We start from the raw sequence: 22419 nt of genomic DNA, 5'->3' as shown, positions 1-22419 counted from the left end.
TGCTGTTATGAACATGAATGGCTGAATATTCATCACTGGAGAGAAAGATGGTCACTAGAAGAATAAAAGAAAAATTTGCTCGAAACATTAAATATCAAAAATCTTCTCATTTGACTGGTTGAAAATATATAAATTTAAAAACGGACAGAATTACAAGATGTATTCAGCAATCATGGTGGGAGAGTTTAACATGGCTGTCTCAGTACACAGATCAAAGGCAGATATGGATTGAATGTCTGTGCCTCCCACCTCCAGATTCATATTCTGAAGCCTAATTCGCACTCTGTGATGGTATTAGGAGGCGGGACTTCAGGAGATGCTTAGGTTATAAGGGTGGAACCCTCATGAACGGGATTAGTGCCCTTCTACAAGACACCCCACAGAGCTCCCCTGATCTCTATCTTCCATGTGAGGACCAGGCAAGAAGACGGCCATCTATGAACCATGAAGCAGGCCTCACCAGACAGCAATCTACTGACATCTTGATCTTGGACTCCAGCCTCCAGAACTATGAGAAAAAAGTTCTGTTGCTTATAAGCCACCCAGTCTACAGTATTTTTGTTATGAAGCCCAAAGAGACTAAGATATTGACCAATATGTATAAATGTGTAGATTTTGAAACTCAAATATGCTCAATCTAGCGGACGTATGTAGACTACAATATGTTGATTTCAACCACCCATGAAGCATTTATGAAAACTGACCCTATACTAAGGGCATCAGTGAGATACTGCACTCGGCCGTAATGAACCCAGCCCTACCCTCCCCCACCCCATCCCCAAAATAGAAACGTCATGTACCAGTAAGAAGTACATTTTCTTCACGTCACAAGATGTCCAGAAACAAACAGTCCAGCACAGCCACACAAAGATACCAACTGGGGAAACGGATTGGTGTGACTTCTGGCCACACTCTCTTTAGCCTGTACCTTTTACCCTCACGGTCATGGGAGGGCTCCCCTGGCACCGGACATCATGTCAGTTTGTACAAAGGGCAAGACGTGGAGGGATCTAGCTAAATGTTCCTTTGCAACATCCTTCCCAGGTATCACACCCAATGACTTCTCATACTTAGAAAGGCCAGGACTGGGGGGCGCGTCCGCTCCTCTAGCTCCAAGGACCAGGAGATAGAGGTTTTTTAACAGTGCACGTTACCAATCTGAACAAAAACCATAAGTTCATAGAAGGGGCAATTCTGACAGGCAACTAACAGGATACGCCACATTAAAAACGAAACAGATACCTAACATTCAATAACATAAAGACCACATTCTCTGTTCACAGTGTAATTAAATTAGAAACCAACAACAAAAACGCAACTAAAAAACCATTCATATACATGCAGGAACTTTCCAGAAGAATAGAAATGTTCTGTATCTTAAATGGTGTGTTGGTTACATATACATATGTACGACCTGTCTGAGTCCTCCAACCATACACTTAAGATTTATGCATTTCACTATAAGTAATTATACCTCTATAAAAATATACCCATGTCCTGTTATTTGAAAATCTAATTATAAATAACTCATGGGCCAAAGAATAAGTGATAATAGAAACTAAGACAATATTTATATTTCAACCAAAATGAAAATATTATACATCAAAACGTGTGATGTGCCTAAATGAGTACTAGGAGAGATGATTATAGCCCAGAACGTGTATATTTTTAAAACTTGGGAGTCAGTCAGCAAGGGGCCCCCCATACGGATGGGACACGGATAAAGGCAGGCCACCATTCCTCACGGTCTCTCTGCCGGCATGAATCCTTTTATGCACAGTAAGTGAAGAGCTGTGCCTGAAGGCTTTCTCACACTGATTGCACTCATAGGGTTTCCCTGCAGTGTGAGTTCTCACGTGCACGAGAAGGTGTGAAGACTGACCAAAGGCCCGCCCACATTCCTGACAGGCATAGGGCTTCTTGCCGGTGTGGGTCCTCGCGTGTTTCCTGAGGGACGAAGGTTCACTGAAGGCTCGCCCACACTCCTGGCACACGTAAGGCTTCTCTCCCGTGTGAGTTCGCATGTGGCTCTTGAGCGTTGAGAGGCGACTCAGGACCTGCCCACAGGTAGCGCACTCATACAGTTTCTCCCCGGTGTGTATCCTCTTGTGGACGTTCAGGTGAGTGCTCGTCCGGAAGGGCTTCCCACACTGGCTACACGCATACGGCTTCTCCCTGGTGTGAGTGCGCAGGTGTGTCTTCAGCGACGAGTGCTCCCGGAAGGCTTTCCCGCACTGAGCGCATCCAAAGGGCTTCTCTCCGGTGTGAGTCCTCACGTGGCTCCTCAGAGAGGACGGCTGATTGAACGCTTTCCCACAGTCCTTACATTCGTAAGGCTTCTCGCCCGTGTGGTTTCGCTGGTGCAGAATCAGGTTGAAGTTCCGTGTGAAGGTTTTCCCACACTGAGCACATTCGAAGGGCTTCTCTCCAGTGTGAGTCCTCAGGTGGCGCCGCAGGTTCGAGGAGTACTTGAAGGCTTGCCGACACTCCTGACATTCAAAGCACTTCTCCGCGGTATGAGTCTTCTCGTGCCTGCTCAGGTCGGAGCTGTATCTGAAGGCTTTCTCACATTTGCTGCACGCGTAGGTTTTGTCCCCACGAGGGATTCTGTCAGGCACGCTTAGGTGAGCGGGTTGGAAGAAGGATGTGCCGCTCTCATGGCATTCATAGGGGTCACCTCCAGCATGAATCCTCTGGTACTGAAAAAGTGGTTTGATGCCGTGAAAGGGTTCCCCAAGTTCACTGTATTTATCGAGTTTCTCCCCAGTCTGGGGTTGCTCCTGTCAATTGAGGAAAATAGGAAGACCAAGGGCTCTATTACATCCATAGACGCTCCCCCAGGTAAACTACATGTAGGGAAAAGGCATTTCTGTAGCTGAAGCTTTTCCCACTTTAGTGTGTCCTGGACCCTTTGACCCTGAGTCCCTTCCAGTTGATACTCTGCCAGAGAGCTGTCATTCTCCTTACGTTCACAAGGGTTTGCCAAGTTCAAGGCAAATTCAGTCTTAAACACTTGTCTGTTCACATTTATAAACATGGCACCATGTGGAAACTCTGGGAAACACATGCCTTCGTCTACGTGGAGGGTTTTCCCCAACTCATGACATTCACAGACTCTTTCCCAAGAACCTGCTTTCCCCTGGGTGAACGCCACTTGCCTTGACTCTCTGGCCTCTTGTGCTGCTTTTCTAACCTACAGCAACCCCAGACTTGTCCTACAACAGAGGACCAAGAAAAATCCTTGGGTACCTTACCCTTTTCATGCCAATAGATGGAATCTCTGCAAACATATCTTGGTTAGAAATTGAATCTTGGGGTTGATGCTGAGGTTCTGGAATGAATAAGGATAGAAAAATTAAGTACACAGGGAAGGAAACTGTGGGACCAAGGCAACCAAAAAAGTAAGCAGAGAACATGTGGATTTTCTTTTCTAAATACTGGTTCTAGGGGTGCCTGGGTGACTCAGTCAGTTAAGTGTCTGACTCTTGATTTCGGCTCAGGTCATGGTCTCAAGCATCAGGTTCCAAGCTCATTGAGGAGTCTGCTTGAGATTTTCTCTCTTCCTCTCCCTCTGCACTTCCCCCCACTCGTGTGCATGCACTCTCTCTCTCACACAAATAATCTTTTTTGAAAAAATAAAAAATAAATACTGATTCTAACTATGGGAGGAAATTGTGAAGAGGAGGAACGTATCAAAGAGTAAAGGAAATTTTAAGGTATTCGGCTCTGTAAGGAGTCACGTAACCACAGGCACAAGGAATGGAGATGGTCGTTAGGTTATTGAGAAAGAGTTCTATGAAGATTGAGACCGAAACTGAGAGAAAGTATTAGCAAGAACTTACAGTGGGGAGGCACTGGATAAAGCATACACATGCTACATACATATAAACTCCACACATGATAAACTATACATGCGGAAATTATAAATGTGAAAAGGGGGTAGGACAAATCGTCCTATGAAACCAGAGTAGAGTATTAGGGATAAAAAGGAGAGGAGGTGCAATGCAATAAAAAAGCTCTGTCAAGGGCACTGGAGGTGTTTCCCCGACTGACAATTTCCAAACCTAACTCTCATCTCACGACCAGAGCTGGTGCTCCCTGATCTGCCTGCTGCTCACCTGGATGGGTTCCTGGGAAGCTTCTTCTCTCAGGGGGCCACCGCTCTTCCCCTGGCTCCAAATGGGAAAACGTACTGGGTTTGCCTAGCTGATCTCCTGCTCGTGGGGAAAGATGCAGGGTGTGAGCAGACTGTGCCTGCCATCAACTGGGGTGGATATTCTGAAGTCTTTAGGGGCACCAGGGATGGGAAGAGCAAAATGAGCCCACCTACCTTCTCACAGGCATGGCAGGGCTCATTCACGAAGGAACCAAAGTACAAGCTCCCTCACTGGGTCCCAAAGGACAACGGGATTCTCCAGACCCCAAAACCCAGGGCCTCACTCAGAGACACACTTGAAAAGCCCCGAACTTTTAACCACGGAACAACAAAGAGCAGAAGAGAGCCCTTTGTTTCCACAGAGAAGCCCCTGGACTGTAAGCACCATGAGAGCAGGATTTGTCTGGTTTTTCACCTCTTGATTCCCCAAACCAGCACACCTCTGGGAACACATAGGTGCGGCAGGACTGTGTAGATGAAGCAACGAGCCTGGCCTTACCCACGGAGGCCAGGTTCCTATAGTTCTCCAGCATCACATCTCTGTACAGGCTTCTCTGGGCAGAGTCCAGAAACATCCATTCTTCTGGGGTGAACAACACAGCCACATCCGCAAAGGTGACTGGTTCCTGAAACACACACCCATCCCAGCTCAGCCAGGGCCACCCCCACCAGTACTCAAGAGGCTGGTGAGGGGCCGGCCGGCCTGGGGAAGGGAGACCCGTGCAGAGGATTCTCAGACGGGGCTCTGAGGTCTCTCAGAATCTGCCCTTTGGCTTGGGGCCCCAGAACTAGAACTCTCCTCCACCTACTCATTCCTTACTGAGGGACAGCATCCGGACGTGTGGCATCAAAGGACTGAGCCATTGGCAACTAGCCAGGAAGGCATGGCAGTTTTATTCTTTTCCAGCACCAGGGTCCAGCAGACCCGAGCATGTTGCAGGCAAGAGAGAAGTAGCTGGTAAACGACAACTGTTTGCTCCCAGAGACCCTGAAGACTGGAAGGCAAGGAAAAATCACACCTCGCTCTGTTTTCCCTCCGGATGCTCAGCAGAACGAGGCACTCCACAGCTAGGGAAGGTCTGAATGGAGCAGTGGGACTGTTGCCTGGGTGGTCCCATGCACCTCCCCCAACACACATTACAGGAGGTCCAGTGCCTGGAGGCCTGGAGACCAGCCCCATGGGGTCAAGAAGCTCCAGGCCAGGGGAAGAGGACAAGGCCCCAAGCAAGAAAGAAGAGCAACAGGGATTTCTTACTTACCTGCGGACAGGTGATCAGTACCCCCGGGGCCACAGCTTCCTCCTCGGTGCGCTCCTGCTGGAGCCAGGCGGGGTCCCGGGCAAGCAGAGCTACAGGAGAGGAGGGAAGCCAGGAGGCCCCGTGAGCACACCCACAGGACCGAAGGCTGCCCGTGCCGACTGAGTGACCACATGTGCACACACTCACAGGGACACACACATGCACTTGCATGTACTCACATGCTCAGGCACACGTGCACTTACACATGTACACACATGCGTGCGTTCACACAAACATGCAGACACGTATACACACAGACACAAAACATACGTATGCACACACATACACATATGGAGAAGAACACGCACGTACACACACGCACATTTTTTCCATTCCAAATCTCTGGAGTCACAGTCTCCATTCACCAACAGACTCTGGAGTTTCTGGGGCACCCCCCTTGCCCCTTGATTCAGCCCTGGGTCAGCATTCCTCCCTGCTGCTCGCCCCTTCCTCTGCCCCACTCTGCGGGGCCAGTAGCACCCCAGGACTTACCACAAGTAGAGGACAGAGAAGCTGCCAGCACCCCAAGTCTGCCTGTGAGAAGGCAGCATCTCCCCTTCCTGCCTTCAAATCAACCACACCCCTCCATCCACACAGGACCTCCTGGCTCCGGCCTATTACAGACAAGCAAGTGACCCCACCACACCGTCAAGCGGTCTCCCTGCACCCTCATCTCCCCTCAACATGGGACCTTCCCTCTCAGAAATTAATCCTGACCTAAAAAATTATGCATATCATACAAATAAATAAAATAAATTGCGGATAATAAAAAAAGAAAACCTGAACCCTGTCCAACCTCTGACCCACGTATTCCCCTCCCGGGGCTGCTTAACAAGTACGCAAACTGAGAGGCTCAAAGCCGCAGACACGTACTCTCTCCTGGCTCTGGAGGCCAGAAGTCCAAGACCAAGGTGTCAGCAGGGCCACGCTCCCTCTGACACTCCGGGCAGAAACCCTCCCTGCTTCTTCCTGGCTTCTGGCGGAGGCTGTCCGGAATCCCGGGTGCTCCCTGGTCTGCAGCTGCATCCCTCCAATCTCTGCATCTGTTGACACGTGGCTGTCCTCTCCCCTCTGTGTCCCTGTCTCCCCCTAGGCATGTTTCTCTTTCTCTCTCTCTTTTTTTTTTTAGATTTTATTTATTTATTTGACAGAGAGAGAAAGAGCAAGGAAGAGGGGCAGAGGGAGAGGGAGGGAGAAGCAGGCTCCCCACTGAGCAGAGAGCCCAACTCAGGGCTCAATCCCAGAACCCTGGGATCATGACCTTAGCTGAAGGCAGACGCTTAACCGACTGAGCCACCCAGGCGCCCACGTGTTTCTCTTCTTAAAAGGACACCAGTCACATTGGATGACAGCCACCTTAACTCGATGGCAGCTGCAGAGACCTCTTTCCAAGTAAGGTCCCAGGCACAGTCGCAAGTACTGGAGCTAATTAGGCCTTCAATATGCCTTTTTGGGGGGCCACAATTAAAAAGCCAAAACACTCTGCTTTTCTCTCTACATATGCTTTTGTTCCCCACTGTGGGCAACCAACTCACTGCCCATTTCCTCACCTCCTGCTCATTCACACCTCCATCCCTGGTGGGGATCCAGTCCATGTGTGCGGTCATCCAATCCCTCCACCCTGAAATGGCCACACCCCCAATCCCCTCGGTCTCCTATACAAGACCCTCCTCCATCCCTCACCCTTCTCACTTCCCTCAGCCTCTGCCTCGGCAGGCAGCCTCACCCGCTCTGGGCATCAGTTCCCAGCCTGGCCTGACCGGGCCCAAACCCCCAGGCTGATTCTCTCCCCTGAACTCCAGACCCACCGCCACACCATCAGCTCATGTCCCCACTCATCTGTCCAGGGAATTCGCCTTACAACCACGATGAGCTGGGGGGCAGGGCTGCTGACACCAGAGGACTGGTATCAGGCCTTGAACTTGCCCTGCTGGGTTTCAAGATTGCTTGGGACCCATAACCCCTTCTGTCTCTCCCTTTGAGAGAGGAAGCGTGTACTTTTTTTTTTTTTTTTTTTTTTTTTTATTCTACAGAGACAGAGACAGCCAGCGAGAGAGGGAACACAAGCAGGGGGAGTGGGAGAGGAAGAAGCAGGCTCATAGCAGAGGAGCCTAATGTGGGGCTCGATCCCATAACGCCGGGATCACGCCCTGAGCCGAAGGCAGACGCTTAACCGCTGTGCCACCCAGGCGCCCCAGGAAGCGTGTACCTTATGCATGTCCCACCAATGTCTTTTGGAAGCAGAGGACTTTTCTCATTTCACAGGTTCACAGATGAAGAAGAATTCTGCACATGGGAGAGACCACACCCCGAGTCTCACCCATGCCTGATTTAGATGATTCATATGGACTTGGGGACTCTGAGTTGGGAGTTGAGTTGAGATTTGGGACCTAGAGTTGATGCTGGAATGGGTAAAAACTTCAGGGATGTCAAGATCATCTGGCTGTATTTTGTATGTGGAGAGGACATGAATTTGGGGGGAGGAGACTAGGGGGCAGACCGTTATGGGTTGAATTGTGTCCCCCAAAATTATGAAGTTGTAACCCCCCACTACCTTAAAATGTGACCCTATTTGGAAACAGGGTCTTTGCAGAGGTGACTAGCTAAGATGAAATCACAGTGGAGCGGAGTGGGCCCCAAACCCAGTATGACTGGTGTCCCAAGAAGAGGAGAAAAGACCAAAGCAGGGACACACGACGAGAGAGGGCCATGTGACGACACAGGCAGAGACTGGAGCGATGTAGCTACAAGCCAAGGAACACCAGGGATTGCCAGCCATCACCAGATGCCAGGAAGGAGCCTCCCCACAGGCTTCACAGGAAGCACGGCCCTGCCACACCCTGACTGGAGACTTCTGGCCTCCAGAAATGTGAGATACGAATTTCTGTTGTCTCATGCCTGCCCCCCAAAAAAATGTGCTCATCACCTTATTCTCAAAGGCTACTCTCCTTCCAGTGTCCCTGATCTCAGGAAGCAACATCCCTCCCTGCCTCAGATGGGAAATCTCACCCCTGACACTCTCCAAACCCCAATAATTAATCCAAAAAAACAAAAACAAAAACAAAAAAAAACCCCACCTCAGTGATGACATCTCTACAGAGAGCACCTCCCTCACCCAGCCCCACCCCCACCCACCCCACTCCCTTTCCTCCTACCCCTATCCCCACCATGGCTAATGCCACATCAGGCCTTTCCTTTTTGAATCCACTGAAAGGTCGCTCCCTCAGAATGCCTCCCCCGCCAAGTATCCTTCTTTCCTCCAGAAGGACCCTCCCGCTCTCCTCACAGCCCCTATCTATCTGTAACCACACGGTTACTGGCTTCCTGAGGTGCATATTTTCTGCTACCCTTGTGGGACTGGAAGCTTCGGAAGAACAAGCCTGGGTTCCCTTTCCTTTCATAGCCCCTCCCCGCACTGTGCTTGGCACATGAATGCTCTGGACTGTCTGGTAAATGAAAGCATACCAAATGACCCCCACTCAACCTCCTGCACATGTCTTAAATCATTCCATAACTCCCTACCATGTAGACAAGAATTAACACAACAGGCGTGACGGCTGGCCCTTGCGAACATGGATCTCCAGGGGGTTCCCACCACCCTAACTGGTAAGAGGGGCTCACTCTGCTTCAACTGTTTCTACAAACCCTGTGGTTTATGCTGAACGCCTGCTTTCCTCCTAGGAGTCCGGCACCTGCTGGCAGGAGTCAGGTTCATGCTGCGCAGAGGGTGCCGCCATGACCAGGCCCGAGTGAGGAGCCTGGGCGCCAAGTCTCTACGGAGCTTCCCTGGTGGACATCACCTCGCGTGTGTTGTCACAGCTTGTTGCCGGGAGTATTAAGCGTGTCCTGTGTGACTCCACTGGCAGAGGCCTCCGGAAGCTCATGCCTGGACTCCCCCAGACTTCACCTAATGCTCCAGCGGACTGAGCTCTGTGCTCCTTCACTGTGATAACCCACCACCGTGAGTATGACTGTGGCCCGAGGCCTCGGAGTCCCAGCGAATGGCCACAAGCGGGCATGGTCTCAGGGACCCTGCCACACCCACTCCACACTCACCACTGGTCCAGGCCACTACCACCCCATTCCTCACGGCCTCCCCCCACCATCCAGATCCCCCCCGAGGGTGCTGGAGGGTTCTGCCAAAACCGCAGATGCTGGAGGGTTCTGCCAAAACCGCAGATGCATGGCACCATTCACCCAAACCCACCCAAACCCACCCCTGGCTCCCAGCAGCCTCAGCACGCAGGCCAGGATTCTCCTCCCGTGCTTCCAGGCCCTGACTGATCCGGAGCCCAGCCCTCTGCAGTCAGCTCACACCACTCTTCCCTTCCTCTGCTCCCTTCACACAGCCTTCCGTGGGCCCCCGGGGCACACCAGGCTCTCCGCCTGCCTGCGCCTCCACCCCAGAGGAATTTGACAGATGCCATTCCTAGGCCTAAAATCCTCCCCGCAAACCTTCTCCAAACAACTCAACATCTTGCCAAGCTAAATGATACATTATTATCATGGTCTAAGTCGATTCTCATCCCCCAGGGCACGTGCGGCAAAGTCTGGTATCTCAGTCAGCTCCCCTGCATAACAAAATACTATAGACAGGGCGGCTTAAACGGTAGACATTTACCCTCACAGTTCTGGAGGCTGGAAGTGCGAAGGCAGGCTGCCAGTGTGGTCGGGCTAGTGACAGCGGTCTTCCCGGCTCGTACACAAAAGCCTTCTGTGTCCTCACTCAACAGAGAGCTCTGGTGTCTCCCCATCTCTGGTATTGGGGCTCCACCCTTATGACCTCACGCAACCTCAACCACCTCCTTAAAGGCCCAGCCTCCATGCAATGTGGTCACATGCGAGGTTAGGACTTCAGCATATGATCTAGGGGGCAGGGGGTGGGGAGCAGCCAGAGCTTCTGGAGACATTTCAGCTGTCATGACTAGGGGCTGTTATGGGCTTAATTGTGTCCCTCTAAAAATTCATAGGCTGAGGTCCTAAATTAATACCCAGTACCTCAGAATACGACCATATTTGGACATGAGGTCTTTAAAGAGGTTATTAAAATGAGGTCGGTTGGGTGGGCCCTAATCCAATATGACTGGTGTCCTTCTAAGAAAACAAAATCTGAACACAGACACATCCAGAAAAAGAAAACACAAGAAGTCAACCACCTACAAGCCAAGGAGAGATGGCTGGAACAGGTCACAGCCCTGAGAAGAACCAGCCCTGCCAACCCCTTGATCTCGGACTTCCAGCCTCCAGAATTGTGAGAAAACAAATTTTTGTGGTTGAGCCACTCGGTCTGTGGTACTTTGCTACGGCGGCCCTGGTGGACCAATACCGGAGGCTCCACTGGCGTCTGGTGGGTGGCAGTCAGAGATGCCGCCCAACATCCTGCGGTGCACAGAACGGCCCCACCACAGAGAAGGATCCGGCCCCAACGACAATAGCGCTGCCGCTGAAAAACCATGCTCTGACTTCCAATTTCCAGAAACTCCTCTCTGCCCCCCAGGTAAAGTCCTCGTGTTACATGCTTCCATTGTATTCTAGGCTTCACTGAAAAATCTGACTGCCCAGGCAGACTGTGAGCTCCGCCCAGGCAGACTGTGAGCTCCGCCCAGGCAGACTGTGAGCTCCGCGGGGAAGGGGCCCATGTTTTGTTTGAGATTGTCCCCTGGGGGCCACCTCACCCCAGGGCGGCCAACTAGAGCCAGGAGAGTACTTCAACAGCACAGGGTACTCCAAGTACTTCAAGAGTACTCAAGAAGACAAAGCCTTGCCCAGAAAGCTCACCAAAAATACACAGAAGAGCAACACATCACATAATCTAAGAATTACTTCCTGTCAATGATGGAACAGATTCCAAATGCAAGACTGGATGATATTGTTCAGAAACAAAGTTTATTATTCTCACTGGAAGGCAAGATGGAAGGAAACAAATGCCTTGAAATTACAGCTAAGATGTTATTTGTCCTCCGGAATTAATTTTTTTCCCCCACTTCTTAGGACATGTGGTTTGTTTTAACCTCATTCTTTATAAGCTCAGTTAAAACATATGCCATTTATGGTAAATTCAATTGTCATTTTCAGCATCGACATAACTGTGGAATTTAACCTTGCCCAAAAAAGAGGTCTGGATTAGGTCACCGCTGAAGGGGGTCTGCTGTTTCTTAACAGAAAGACCAAAGACCAAAAATAAAAACCCAAAAAGATTCCCAGCCCACAATCCTGAGAAAGTGTCTTTCCCCTTGACTGCATAAAGAACGGTGACGTGACTTTATGTATTCTCTACTCCCAGGGCAGGGAAAGGCCTGCAGTCGGAGGAAAGGAAGCGGGGACGTGCAAGTTCCCAGACCCCCAGGCCGCCGATTCCACCCGGCACTCACTCACCAGAACCCCCGGCCATCCCCAGCTCAGGGACACCCAGTGCGGGCACCGGCATGGCCACCCTCTGAATCTGCACAGCCACCTTCAGCCCCTAGACAGAGGGACAGGGACAGATCAGGGTCACACAGTCAATGGAATCTCCTCAACATACTGATAAAACTGAGACATACCCAAAGTAGCTTGTCCGGATTAAACCAATCTGTGGGTACAAAACTAATCACTGTGATAGAATTTCAACTGCAAAGTGGGATGGAGAAGGGGCCCGGGCTGGGGGAGGCGACCTCTGAGGCGCCTCCAGCTGGGGGGGGATGCTGGAGCAAGGAGGGGTGCGGATGGACAGCAGGCTGGGGGGTGGTGGCAGGACGCGGAGGCGGACCTCCACATGTGAGGCGCAGTCAGTACGTTACTCCCGGGAGGAAGCCCTGTGGTGGGAGGAAGGATCTGAACTCCCACCACTGGTGGCTGCTCCCTCAGGGAAGGGGTCTGACCTGACTTGCAGTGCTAAGGGATGTCTCTAGCCTCTGTGTCCAGGATGGGGCCCAGGAGAAACAGGAGCCTGTAGGGGGCGGTTCCGGGGGTCCCAGAGAACTAACAGTGGCTCTGGGCAGGGTGGTGGCAGTGGGGAGCAGGGGCAGAGATAAGTTCTATTTCGGGGGAGAAGCTCACAGGACTTGGTGGTGGATGGAAAGAAAATGTGGCAGGTCTCTCAGGGCAGGTGATGGGCAGAAATCCTGAACCCTGGGCCTCCCTGGCTGGGGCTGGGCCCTCAGAGCAAACATTTTACCAGGCTTACTGTATATCCAGAAGACCAAGGTGACACCCGGAGAGCCAGACAGTCCTCTGGAATCGAAGGTGTCCCCCTCTCTCCAATGGTGGGCCTGACCTGCATCCTCAGGTCCAGCCTCGGTGCCTAGGAGAAGACACGGAGGGGACTAAGCAGGACAGAGGCAGCACTGCGGCTGCTCTACACCTGAGGGACCCTCAGTTTTGGGGCGGCACCGTCAGAAGACGGGCGGCGTACAGGTCTGGCAGCTTCAGACCTGGTGACTCACCCTACTGGATGGTGGGCACCAGCCCCCCAGGGTCTCAAGGACTGATCATGCCGCAGACGCAGTTGTGAAGCCGACCCTTTCTGGTTCTGGGGGTTGGGCCCCAGGCCCTCAGAGGCACCGCAACGTGCTTCACTGAAGAAAGGCTAGGGGCCCTCGGTTCTGACTATGAATGTTGTTCTGTTTTCTTAGAGTCTGTACTTGTCTGTTCGGCAGCCATCAATTGCAGGACCAAACTATCAGCCAGAGCTGTTGCCATCTGCCCTGCCATCCACGCCCATCCTCTGAACCCCCGGCCTGTTTGGGGGGTTCTTCTGGAAGCAGTCTCTAGCCCTCTATGTGCCTAGCTGGCCACGGGGCAGACTACAAGGCCTTACTGTCACATGACAGGGAGGCCTCAGAGCAGCCATCGGGCCTCAGTGGTTGGGATGAGGTCACTGATGCCTGGAAGGGCTAGCTGGACCTTCACCCACGCGGCAGATTGTATGATCCCGTCCAGTAGATCCCGGCAGCCAGCACGGCAATCTCTGCACTTAGGCCTGGATTTGACTCCCAGCTCCAAACGTGGCTATACCGCTTATGGGCTGTGTGTCTTCACGGATGAACCACTGTTTCTCCACATGTGTGTCTGGGTGGACCTCCTCTGCCCGCTCAGAACATTCTGTGACCACTTGTTTCCTGAGGCTCAGATGCAGCAGAGGCCCCTCCTCTCCCACACTCAGTGCTCACTGCTGAGACTGAAGTGGAACTCTGTGGAAGGTGCTGGAACCCCGTACTGAGGGGGAAAAGCCCATAGAAACTGGAGAGGAGAGCGGTCCCTGTGGGTCCTCCTCCGTCCCTCCCTCAAAGGGTCCACCTGCTAATCCAGACACTCGGGCGGTGAAGGCCTGGGGTACCTGTGTTCGTGCCTTCACGGAACAAGCATTAACTGAGGCTCTGCAATGACACCCAGAATGCTCTGCATGGGGTTCCCGCAACGATCTGCCAGGTGAGGCCCCGCAATCCAGCAGCTCCAATGAGGTATTTTCAGACCTCAGGGCCTCCGGAGCAACACGCTCTTTCCCAAGCAGCTACTGGAGGACATTCTCCACCTAAACAAAAATGCGAACCAACAGTGAGGAGGACCTGGACAGTGAGGAGTGTCTCAGCTGCCCTGGGGTCTGATGCAAGCCACGCAGGGGTGAGGGTTTCAGCTGCCCTGCAGCCCACACCAGGCTGCGCAGGGTTGAGGCTCTGCATGCTCAGAGCAATGCAACGAAACAGGTCTCTACCATCCAGGCCCTGCCACCCCAACCGCTGGGCTGGCGTCTCTGACACCCTGACACTGACACCATCCGTGACAGAGGTGGAAGGGCATAGACTGAGGGAGCCCAGAGAGCTCACTGGCTCTGGGAATAATGGGCCCAGCCTGGGGCTGAAACTGGGCTCTGTGTGTCCCTCTATCCAAACTCTAACCTTCACCTTTGAAATTCCCAAGAATGGGAACCCAAACCTTGGAAATTCCTATAGTGTGGAGAGGCAGGAACTCAGGGCCAAGGTGGGGGTAGCAGGGCTCAGTTTGTTCCCTGGGACACTGGAATGCGCCAGCTGGCTCTGAAGGCTGTCCCACGCTTTGACAAGGGCTTCTTTCTGGTGTGGGATCTTAACTTGTCTCCTAAGTGGGGAGTGGTCCGCAACAGCTCTCCGACATCCCTTATAGTCAGGACGGCCCTCTCTCTCACGATTCTCTTGTCAGGTCTAGGTTAGAGCTCCTCCTGAAGCCATTCTGGGTGCGGCTGAATCATCTCCCTAGGCAGAGTTTGTCACCCCTGGCTAGGGGGAGTGACAACAAAAACCCCACCAACACCCGCAGAGCACCCAGGGCTTCTTCCTTCCCCATCAAGGCACATTTCTAGCATGTTCAGAAATGCACCTTGCTTAAGCAGGGTGAGGGCTCAAGGACGTTGCGGGCTTTCTCCCATTCCTGATTTCCATGGGGCCTCTCCAAAAGGCAGGAGTCTCCCATGACTATTGAGGAATAAATCATACTGTACACAATCGATGTCTGACTCACAACGATGGCAATGTTTACTTGGGGGGAACATTCGAAGAAGAAAGGGCCTTGAGTGACAGACAGGGTTTGCCCAAATTCATGAGTCATGGCCACTCGCTTCAGACCACGTGGGAATGTCCTTGAGGAAATACCCCAAATGTCTCCCTGGCTCTGGCATGCATTTCCGACTCAGAAATTCCTCAACTTCTCCCAAGAGAGGAAACAAGGATAATCCCCATGAATCTTACCATCTGCATCTCATGGGATGAATTTTCCTCCAAAATAGCCTGCACAGGCGTAGATGCTTTGGATTTAAGTTGAGATTCCCAGTCTAAAATGAATTAGAAAAAAAAAATAAATTAAGTTCTTTCAGAAATAGTGGCATGAAATTGGCCAAAATAAATATTTAAGTATTTATTTATTGTTTGTAAAATATTGTTTTTAAATATTGACCCTACACTTGAGATGGTACTAAAAGGGAAGAAAGCATCAGTGAGCAAAGGGAGACTCTGAAAAGTATAGCTGTGTGCAGAGATCTGACAGTGACAGGAGCGAGAAACTATGTCCTCTGGGGGTTGAGACAGACATTGCCAGAAAGACAGCCTTATCAGAGAAACAAGTAAGAAGCAATTAGACAGATGACTGGATTAAGAAGCTGTGGTCCATATATACAATGGAATATTACTCAGCCATCAAAAAGAACGATTTCTCAACATTTGCAGCAACATAGACGGGACTGGAGGAGATAATGCTAAGTGAAATAAGTCAAGCAGAGAAAGACAATTATCATATGGTTTCACTCATTTATGGAACATAAGAAGTAGGAAGATCAGTAGGAGAAGAAAGGGAAGAAGAAAGAGGGGGTAATCAGAAGGGGGAATGAAGCATGAGAGACTATGGACTCTGAGAAACAAACTGAGGGCCTCAGAGGGAAGGGGGGTGGGGGATTGGGATAGACTGGTGATGGGGAGTAAGGAGGGCACGTATTGCATGATGCACTGGGTGTTATACGCAACTAATGAATCATCGAACTTTACATCGGAATCCGGGGATGTACTGTATGGTGACTAACACAATATAATAAAAAATCATTAAAAAAAATAAATAAATAAAAATAAACGTTCACAACACTGTTCACAAGAGCCAAAAAGTAGAAACAACCCAAATGTCCGTCCACAGATGAACGGACAAACAAAACGTGGTCTACCCATTCACTGGAACAGTATTCAGCCCTAAAAAGGAACAGAGCTCTGACACACGCTACAGTGTGGATGAACCTCAACAACATCACAACGAAAGCAGACAGAGACCAAAGGCCACATGTTGTGTGATTCCTTTATATGAAGTGTCCAGAACAGGCAAATCCATAGAGACTGAAAGCAGATGGGGAGGAGGACAAGACCGGTGAGGGCGGTGAGACTTCATGAATACGCTGAAAACCAGCGAGCCATACACTTTAAAAGGGTGGATTCTACAGTATGTGAATATCTCAATTTAAAAGAGAGAGAGAAAGACATCTGAACAGATCTTTCTCTGAGACCAAAGCGAAGTAGGAGAAGGCTGGCAGAAGAGAACAAACACTACAGGAACTCACTTGAGAAACCTCACCCCCCAGAGTCTCATTTCCCTTTGGGATAAAGGGCCTCTGAAAGGCTCTCAGACTGACACTTCCCAGCACACCGCTCCCCCACCCGGTGGGCACCCCACACACATTCACCCATACCCGTGGGGTCCTCAGCTCTTCCTCTGGCCCCACCTGGGAGCCCAGACTGGGTTTGCATGGTGGGCTCCCCACTCCTGGACAAAGATACACATGCTGAGGGAGGCGGGGAGGGTCTGCGGTGGGCTTCCCGCTTCTGCGTGACCTTCAGCTCCTGGCACTGAGCAAATACCATGGGTAGCAAAGTGATTGTCCCCAATTTCCAATGAACTCAGTGAGGCTCTTTCACAAGGGCCCAAACCACAAATACGCTCCTCTCTGCCCCACGGGCTGAAGCCCTGAAGCCCAAGGCCAAGTTCAATGAGACCCACACAGGTTCTGACTACAGAGAGAATAAATACAATACAACAGATGGAGTTCTGTTATCCTGTGGAAGCCCACACATCTTCCTCGCCCACGCAGCCGGCCCTTAAGAGGCATTAGACACCTGCATGGGAGAAGGACCAGCCTGATGTTAGCCTTACCCCTGGGGGCCAGGATCCTACATTTGTCCAGGATCACGAATTGGCACAGGTTCCTCCGCGCACCGTCCAGCAATGCCCACTCCTGGATGAGCCCCACCGCCACATCCTCGAAGGTGAGTGACTCCTAAAACAGCACACATATTCTGGCTCAGCAAGGACCACCTGCAGGACAACTGGTGATCACCAGGGAAGGGAAGACATTCAGTACACTCCCGCCACAGCAGGGCTCAGCAAACCTGGCCTGCCTCCTGTTTTTATAAATAAAGTTTTACTGGCACCAAGCCATGCCCATTTGTTTGCCCATTTCTACAGCTGGTGTTGTGCTGTAACAGCTGTGACAGCAACAGGGATCATATGGCAAACTGAGCCGGAAATATTTCCTTTCTTTTAACAGTTGGACAAATCTGAGAGTGTAGGCTTTGGCTCTCTTTGTCACTTCACACCACCAGTGACTACCAGAGCCTATTTCTGGGCTCTAGAGAGCTTTTCCTAGACTCTTTAAGGCATCAAAAGTTTGGGATTGATCACTTAATTTTCATGAAATCCCTACACCCCTCCCAAGACATAAGCATTTCATAATCCTTTACGCCTGTGAAAATAGGCATCTGAGAAACTTAACGGCCCTTTATTTTCAGAATCCCGTAGCGAAGCATGGTTTGACGGAGGTCTCCGTGGTGACGGGAATGTTCTATGTCTGTGCTTTCCAAAAAGGCCACCAGCACATGCAGCTGTTGAGCACCTGAGAAATGTGGCTCAGGCAACCAAGAAACTGGATTTTTAATTTTACTGAAATTAATTAAAATTTTAATTAAATTTAAAAATTAATTTAAATTTATACAGATGTGTGTTTTTGCTAGGTCCCAAGAGGGATAGCCCCAGTGTGGAGCTCGGCTGCTGTCAAGTCTAAATGAGCCCCATTCTGCAGTCAGACTCCGGAATTAGGCACAGAGCCTCGGGGCGCCCCCCCGCCCCGGGACCCTCCTCCCAAGCCAGCTGCCTCCAGAGGTCATGCACTGAAAGAGGCCAGCAGGTCCCCTGGGGCAAGGCAGAGGGTGCTCCACACTTCCCCTCCCCTTTCTTCCTCAGCTGGGGGCGGGGAGAAGGGACAGGGTCCAGAGTACATAATCATGCCCAACACCCACCCCCCACCCCCCACCCCCCGCGATTCCATCTCCTCCAGTCCCCTCACCATGACACCAGCGCCAGGATTTAAGGTCTCATTAGGCGTTCTCCCTGCAATAAAAGAGACCAAGATAAAAAAAAAAAAAAAAAAAACAACAACAACAACAACAACAAAAAACCAAGGGGGGTGGAAGCAGAGCGGGGGTTTTGGCCCAGGTAATTCCACTTCCATCGGCCTCCTGCAGCGTGGCCCAGTGAAAACTCTTACAGGGAATCTTTCCCAATAAGCAACATATCGCGCCCAGAACCACCTTCCAGATCATAGCTCGCAATCATTTCTAGTGGTTCCTCTCATCTAATTAAAGGATTACTTCTCCTCATATATTCTCTCAAAATACCTCTAACACCCTCTACCTTTCCTCCACCGCCTCTTACCAAGTTGTGATTGTTAATTTATTTGTTTAGGTGATTTTGCCTCCCCCTCTCCAACTATAATGTACATTCCCAAAGTACAGCCCCACGCCCACCTTTCCTAGGACTCTGAATCCTGCTGCTAGCACAGCGCTTGATGCGTACTAAGTACTTTATATATTAGGGGTTGACAAACTTGCTTTAAAAAGCCAGAGAGTTAATATCTTCGGATTTGTGGGCCAAACGGCCTCTAAACCAACAATTTAACTGTGGTTGTAGCACAAAAACAGCCACAGACACCACGTAAACAAATGTATCCCAATAATACATCTTTTATGGAAACCAGCATTCGGTCAGATTTGGCATAGTTTGCCAACCCCTGCTCTGTAACTCGTGATAGAGAGAATACATCAACCAAATTCTCTCCACTGCACCTCCCACATGCCTCTCAAACACGCCAACTTTGCCAATACCACGATCATTAGGCCCCAAATACCAGCACGAGTCCTGAATGGATTCTAGCTCATATATGGACTCTCCAGACACCCCATTTATGGCCAACTCAATTTCAATTCCTAGTACTAACATATATGGATTTTCCATTCATTCTTGTCCATCCTACACTGCATGCTCAATCCAGGGGTAGGTGTTTTGTCTAAATCACAAACACTCTGTCACTCTCCTACTTAAAACTGATTCAGTGGTAGGATGCCTGCATGGCTCAGTTGGTTAAGCATCCAACTCTTGATCTCAGCTCAGGTCTTGATCTCAGGGTTGGGAGTTCAAGCCCCACATTGGGCTTCACCCTGGGTGTGGAGCCTATGTTAATTAATTAATTAATTAATTTTTTAAAAACTGAAGGCTTCCCAATGGCCTTAGAACAAGTCCAAAGTTTACCCTGGCCTTCAGGGCCCTGCCTGCCTCTCCAACCTGGCTCATCCATTCCACACTTTGTTTTCTCTACTTCAGCTGTCCCTCTTCTCTCAACTCTTGGAACACACCAGGCTTTGTCCTGCCTGAGAGGCTGTGCATTCTGGAATGTTCTCTCAAATCTCCTCCCTAATCCTACTCCACAGCCCGACTCCTTGTCTAGCTATATGCAAGTCACTGGGGGGTTCAAACATCTTTCCCTTGTAAGGGGTTTTTCCTGACCTCCTCCCCAAGTTCTCCTGTTCCATGTGTCCCTATCACTCTGGTCATGATTAATTTAAGGTAGAATAAAACCTCCACAGAGACAAGTGTTATGTATTTCAATCACTTTGTTTCCCCCTGTACAAGGCCCAGGTCATAGAGGGCAACCCCAATGGAAATGTGCCAAACAATCAACACTTCCCAAGAATAATGCAGCATAACCAGCCTAAGAGGCAGGCTCCTGCACAGACACACAAAACAACAACGTAACACCACAAAATCAAATGTAAAAATGACTTAAAATGCCTGTTCATATAACATAAATCAACACCAGTTCTCAGATGTCTTTAAGAAGCAATGTTAAGTCTTTCTAAAAAGGCAAGGCAGAACCTGTGCTCTTTTTGACAACAAACACCTCACTTGAAATCTGAAGTCTACTCTTCTTCCAGAATTAATTTTTTTCCTCATTTCTCAAAAGTTAGTTTTAACACTAACGCTATTATTAAAAAAAAAAAAAGACACTCCATTTATGGCCAACTTAATTTCACTTCCCAGTACTAACAAAGCTATGTCATCTTTTTTCCTGGAGTCCCATATGTTTTTAAGCCTCGTGGTGATTCATTCATAGGCTTGGGGGTAACCAGGGCAGGAACTGCCGTGAAAAGAACGGAATAATCTTCCTTTTCCTTGATGGCAAGACTTCTGACATAACTGGGAAATAGCTTTTCTTAAGATACCCTCATCTCACAGTGAAAAACACTGATGCTCACAAATTAAAAGCTCTTTTAAATAAAAGAAAAGAGTAAAGAGAAAGGAAAGGGAAAGGAAAAATGAAAGCTAAGTTAACAGGCCCTAAGCTAAGGAACTACAAACTGTCAGAGACAAAAAAACGAAAAAACAAACAGCAACAACAAACTCTTGCCATCCCTTAATAGAGGGAACATTCCATTTTTTTAATTCACTCGACAGTCACTCAACCCAATTGGCACATGCAGACTTAGGACCTAACCTTCCAGTTGCAGAAGTAGATAACACGAAACTTCCTATAAAATAAAACGTGAATTACTAACAAACAGCTCCATGCATAAGGGAGGTACGGTAGAGCCCTACAAATCCGGGACGACGGTGAAGGCTGGGCAGGCTGGTGGCACCACATCCCTCAGCTGCGGGACCTGGACTGTACGTTGTGATTTCCCTTTCGATGGTTGAGCGACAGTCCTGTCAGCCCGGACTGGGTGTACCTGAGGGCAGGGGGCCGGGCCGAGGGGTCAGGGGTGACGGCTGCGAGGCCGAGCGGTGCGGGGGTCCCATCCCGCCCCGGGGTGCCACGGCAGGGAGGAGGCTCTGCCGCACCGGCGGCGGTTCAGGGCCCTCCGGCTCCTCCCCGCGCCCGCAGGGCCCTCCCTGGCTTCCCGAGGGGCCGGGCCGCACCTGCAGATCGGCCGGAGACACTCCCACCGCAAATCGCCGCGCGGACCTGCACACCCGCCGCGGTCCGCGGCCACCGCGCACTTCCGCTTCCGGCCTGGAGGTCGCCGGGAGCGGAAGTGACCGGGGCTCCAGCTCTCGGGATCAGAAGAGCTTCAGGCAGTGACAGAAATGTTGACCCCCTCTTCATCCAGCCTCGGAGAATAAACGCTAGTTTCCTGCCCCGCGGGGTAAGGTTAGGCTCTGGGATGGGGTCGGACCGGACCTGGAGAGGGGCGGGTGGAGGTGGAGCCTATGACTGACTGACGAGCCGGGGGCGGGGCTTGGGCTGATGGGCGGGGGGACTGGGCGGGTCCCGGGCTTGGCGGGCGAGGATAGGGGTGGGAGGGATCTCGCTGACAAGTTGGGATGCTCAGTGTTTAACTTATCTTCGCCCACCTCCTCTTTGATCCTTTGGCTCAATCCGTACCCCTACAGAAACAATCCATACCCAAAAACCATGGGTAAGATTTATTTTTTAGTCTTTCTAATTTCTTCTAAAAATAGGATTATACATTTTATGTCTTCTACACTTACTTTCTCACTAAAAATAAGATGTGAAAAAATGTTCAAGACAATAAAAAATAATGTGTTTAGTGTATAGCATAGATAATAATACACGTAGGAGTTCAAATCGGGGGGGGGGGCACTCAACCCATCTCTAAATTTTCCCAGAAATAACCACTGTAAACAGTTCCCTGATATTTTGTATATATCAAGCACATGTGTGTATTACTTCTTTCAGTAAATACTGATACGGCGTCAATCGATTGCTACATGCTAAGTGCTAGGATTACGAAGCGCCTTCCTGCAGGGGTGTTCCAAGTGGAGAATTGGAGGGGAGGTATGGAGAGAGATGAGGTTGATCCATTCCAGTAAAACTAACTCAACACATCAGAGTATGTGCTATGTTACCACAATTTAAACAACAACAACAACAAAACCTGATAAGGAGATAGGGAGGAGGAATCAAGAAATTTGGTGTGGTTGAAAGTGGGTCTTGAAGAATGAACATCAAGCCATGGGGAGTGATTATAGGAAATGTTGCCAGTAGGGTTAGAGTGTAAGCAAGAACACAGCAGCATAGGGAAAATACACATTCTGGGAACACTGAGTAATGTGTTATGCCTAGAAATTAAGGGTATGTGTGTGTTATTGTCACAAACAGATAGATCCAAAAGACAAAACGGCTCAGAA

At 50.3% G+C, this 22419-nt stretch overlaps 2 protein-coding genes across 3 annotated transcripts; both read right to left on the bottom strand.

Moving 5' to 3' along the window:
• Positions 1–797: 797 nt before the first annotated feature.
• Positions 798–13945, bottom strand: LOC100468041 (zinc finger protein 333; the record flags this gene model as incomplete). Its single annotated transcript, XM_034657166.1, has 8 exons — positions 798–2780; positions 3255–3331; positions 4119–4214; positions 4656–4782; positions 5416–5504; positions 11830–11917; positions 12620–12736; positions 13772–13945. Coding segments are annotated over 8 exons (1866 nt in total), but the record flags the coding sequence as incomplete, so codon positions are not given.
• Positions 13829–21465, bottom strand: LOC117801865 (zinc finger protein 333-like). 2 transcript variants are annotated; one of them, XM_034657922.1, is made up of 5 exons: positions 21187–21465; positions 18281–18324; positions 17092–17215; positions 15156–15238; positions 13829–13966 (listed from the first exon to the last, which is right to left on the bottom strand). In XM_034657922.1, the coding sequence occupies exons 1-5, from the start codon at positions 21371–21373 to the stop codon at positions 13946–13948; spliced, it is 459 nt and encodes a 152-aa protein (XP_034513813.1). In that variant the 5' UTR covers positions 21374–21465; the 3' UTR covers positions 13829–13945. The 2 variants fall into 2 exon arrangements, with proteins under 2 accessions (XP_034513813.1, XP_034513814.1); XM_034657923.1 differs by lacking the exon at positions 21187–21465 and adding an exon at positions 20997–21173.
• Between the last annotated feature and the right edge of the window lie 954 nt (positions 21466–22419).

Source organism: Ailuropoda melanoleuca, chromosome 4 (assembly GCF_002007445.2).
Source record: "Ailuropoda melanoleuca isolate Jingjing chromosome 4, ASM200744v2, whole genome shotgun sequence".
In the NCBI taxonomy this organism is placed as follows: Eukaryota; Metazoa; Chordata; class Mammalia; order Carnivora; family Ursidae; genus Ailuropoda; species Ailuropoda melanoleuca.
Note: the sequence above shows the minus strand (reverse complement) of the source record. Positions and strands in the feature narration are given on the sequence as shown.

What these genes read in the sequence shown, in the direction of transcription:
- LOC117801865 (XM_034657922.1), bottom strand. Translation starts at nt 21,373, where the DNA reads ATGAAGAGGGGGTCAACATTTCTGTCACTGCCTGAAGCTCTTCTGATC. An exon ending in TGTCTCCGGCCGATCTGCAG is followed by an intron (nt 18,325 to 21,186) that starts GTGCGGCCCGGC and finishes CTTTTATTGCAG; the next exon opens with GGAGAACGCCTAATGAGACC. An exon ending in CATCCCATGAGATGCAGATG is followed by an intron (nt 13,967 to 15,155) that starts GTAAGATTCATG and finishes ATTTTTGTTTAG; the next exon opens with GTGGAGAATGTCCTCCAGTA.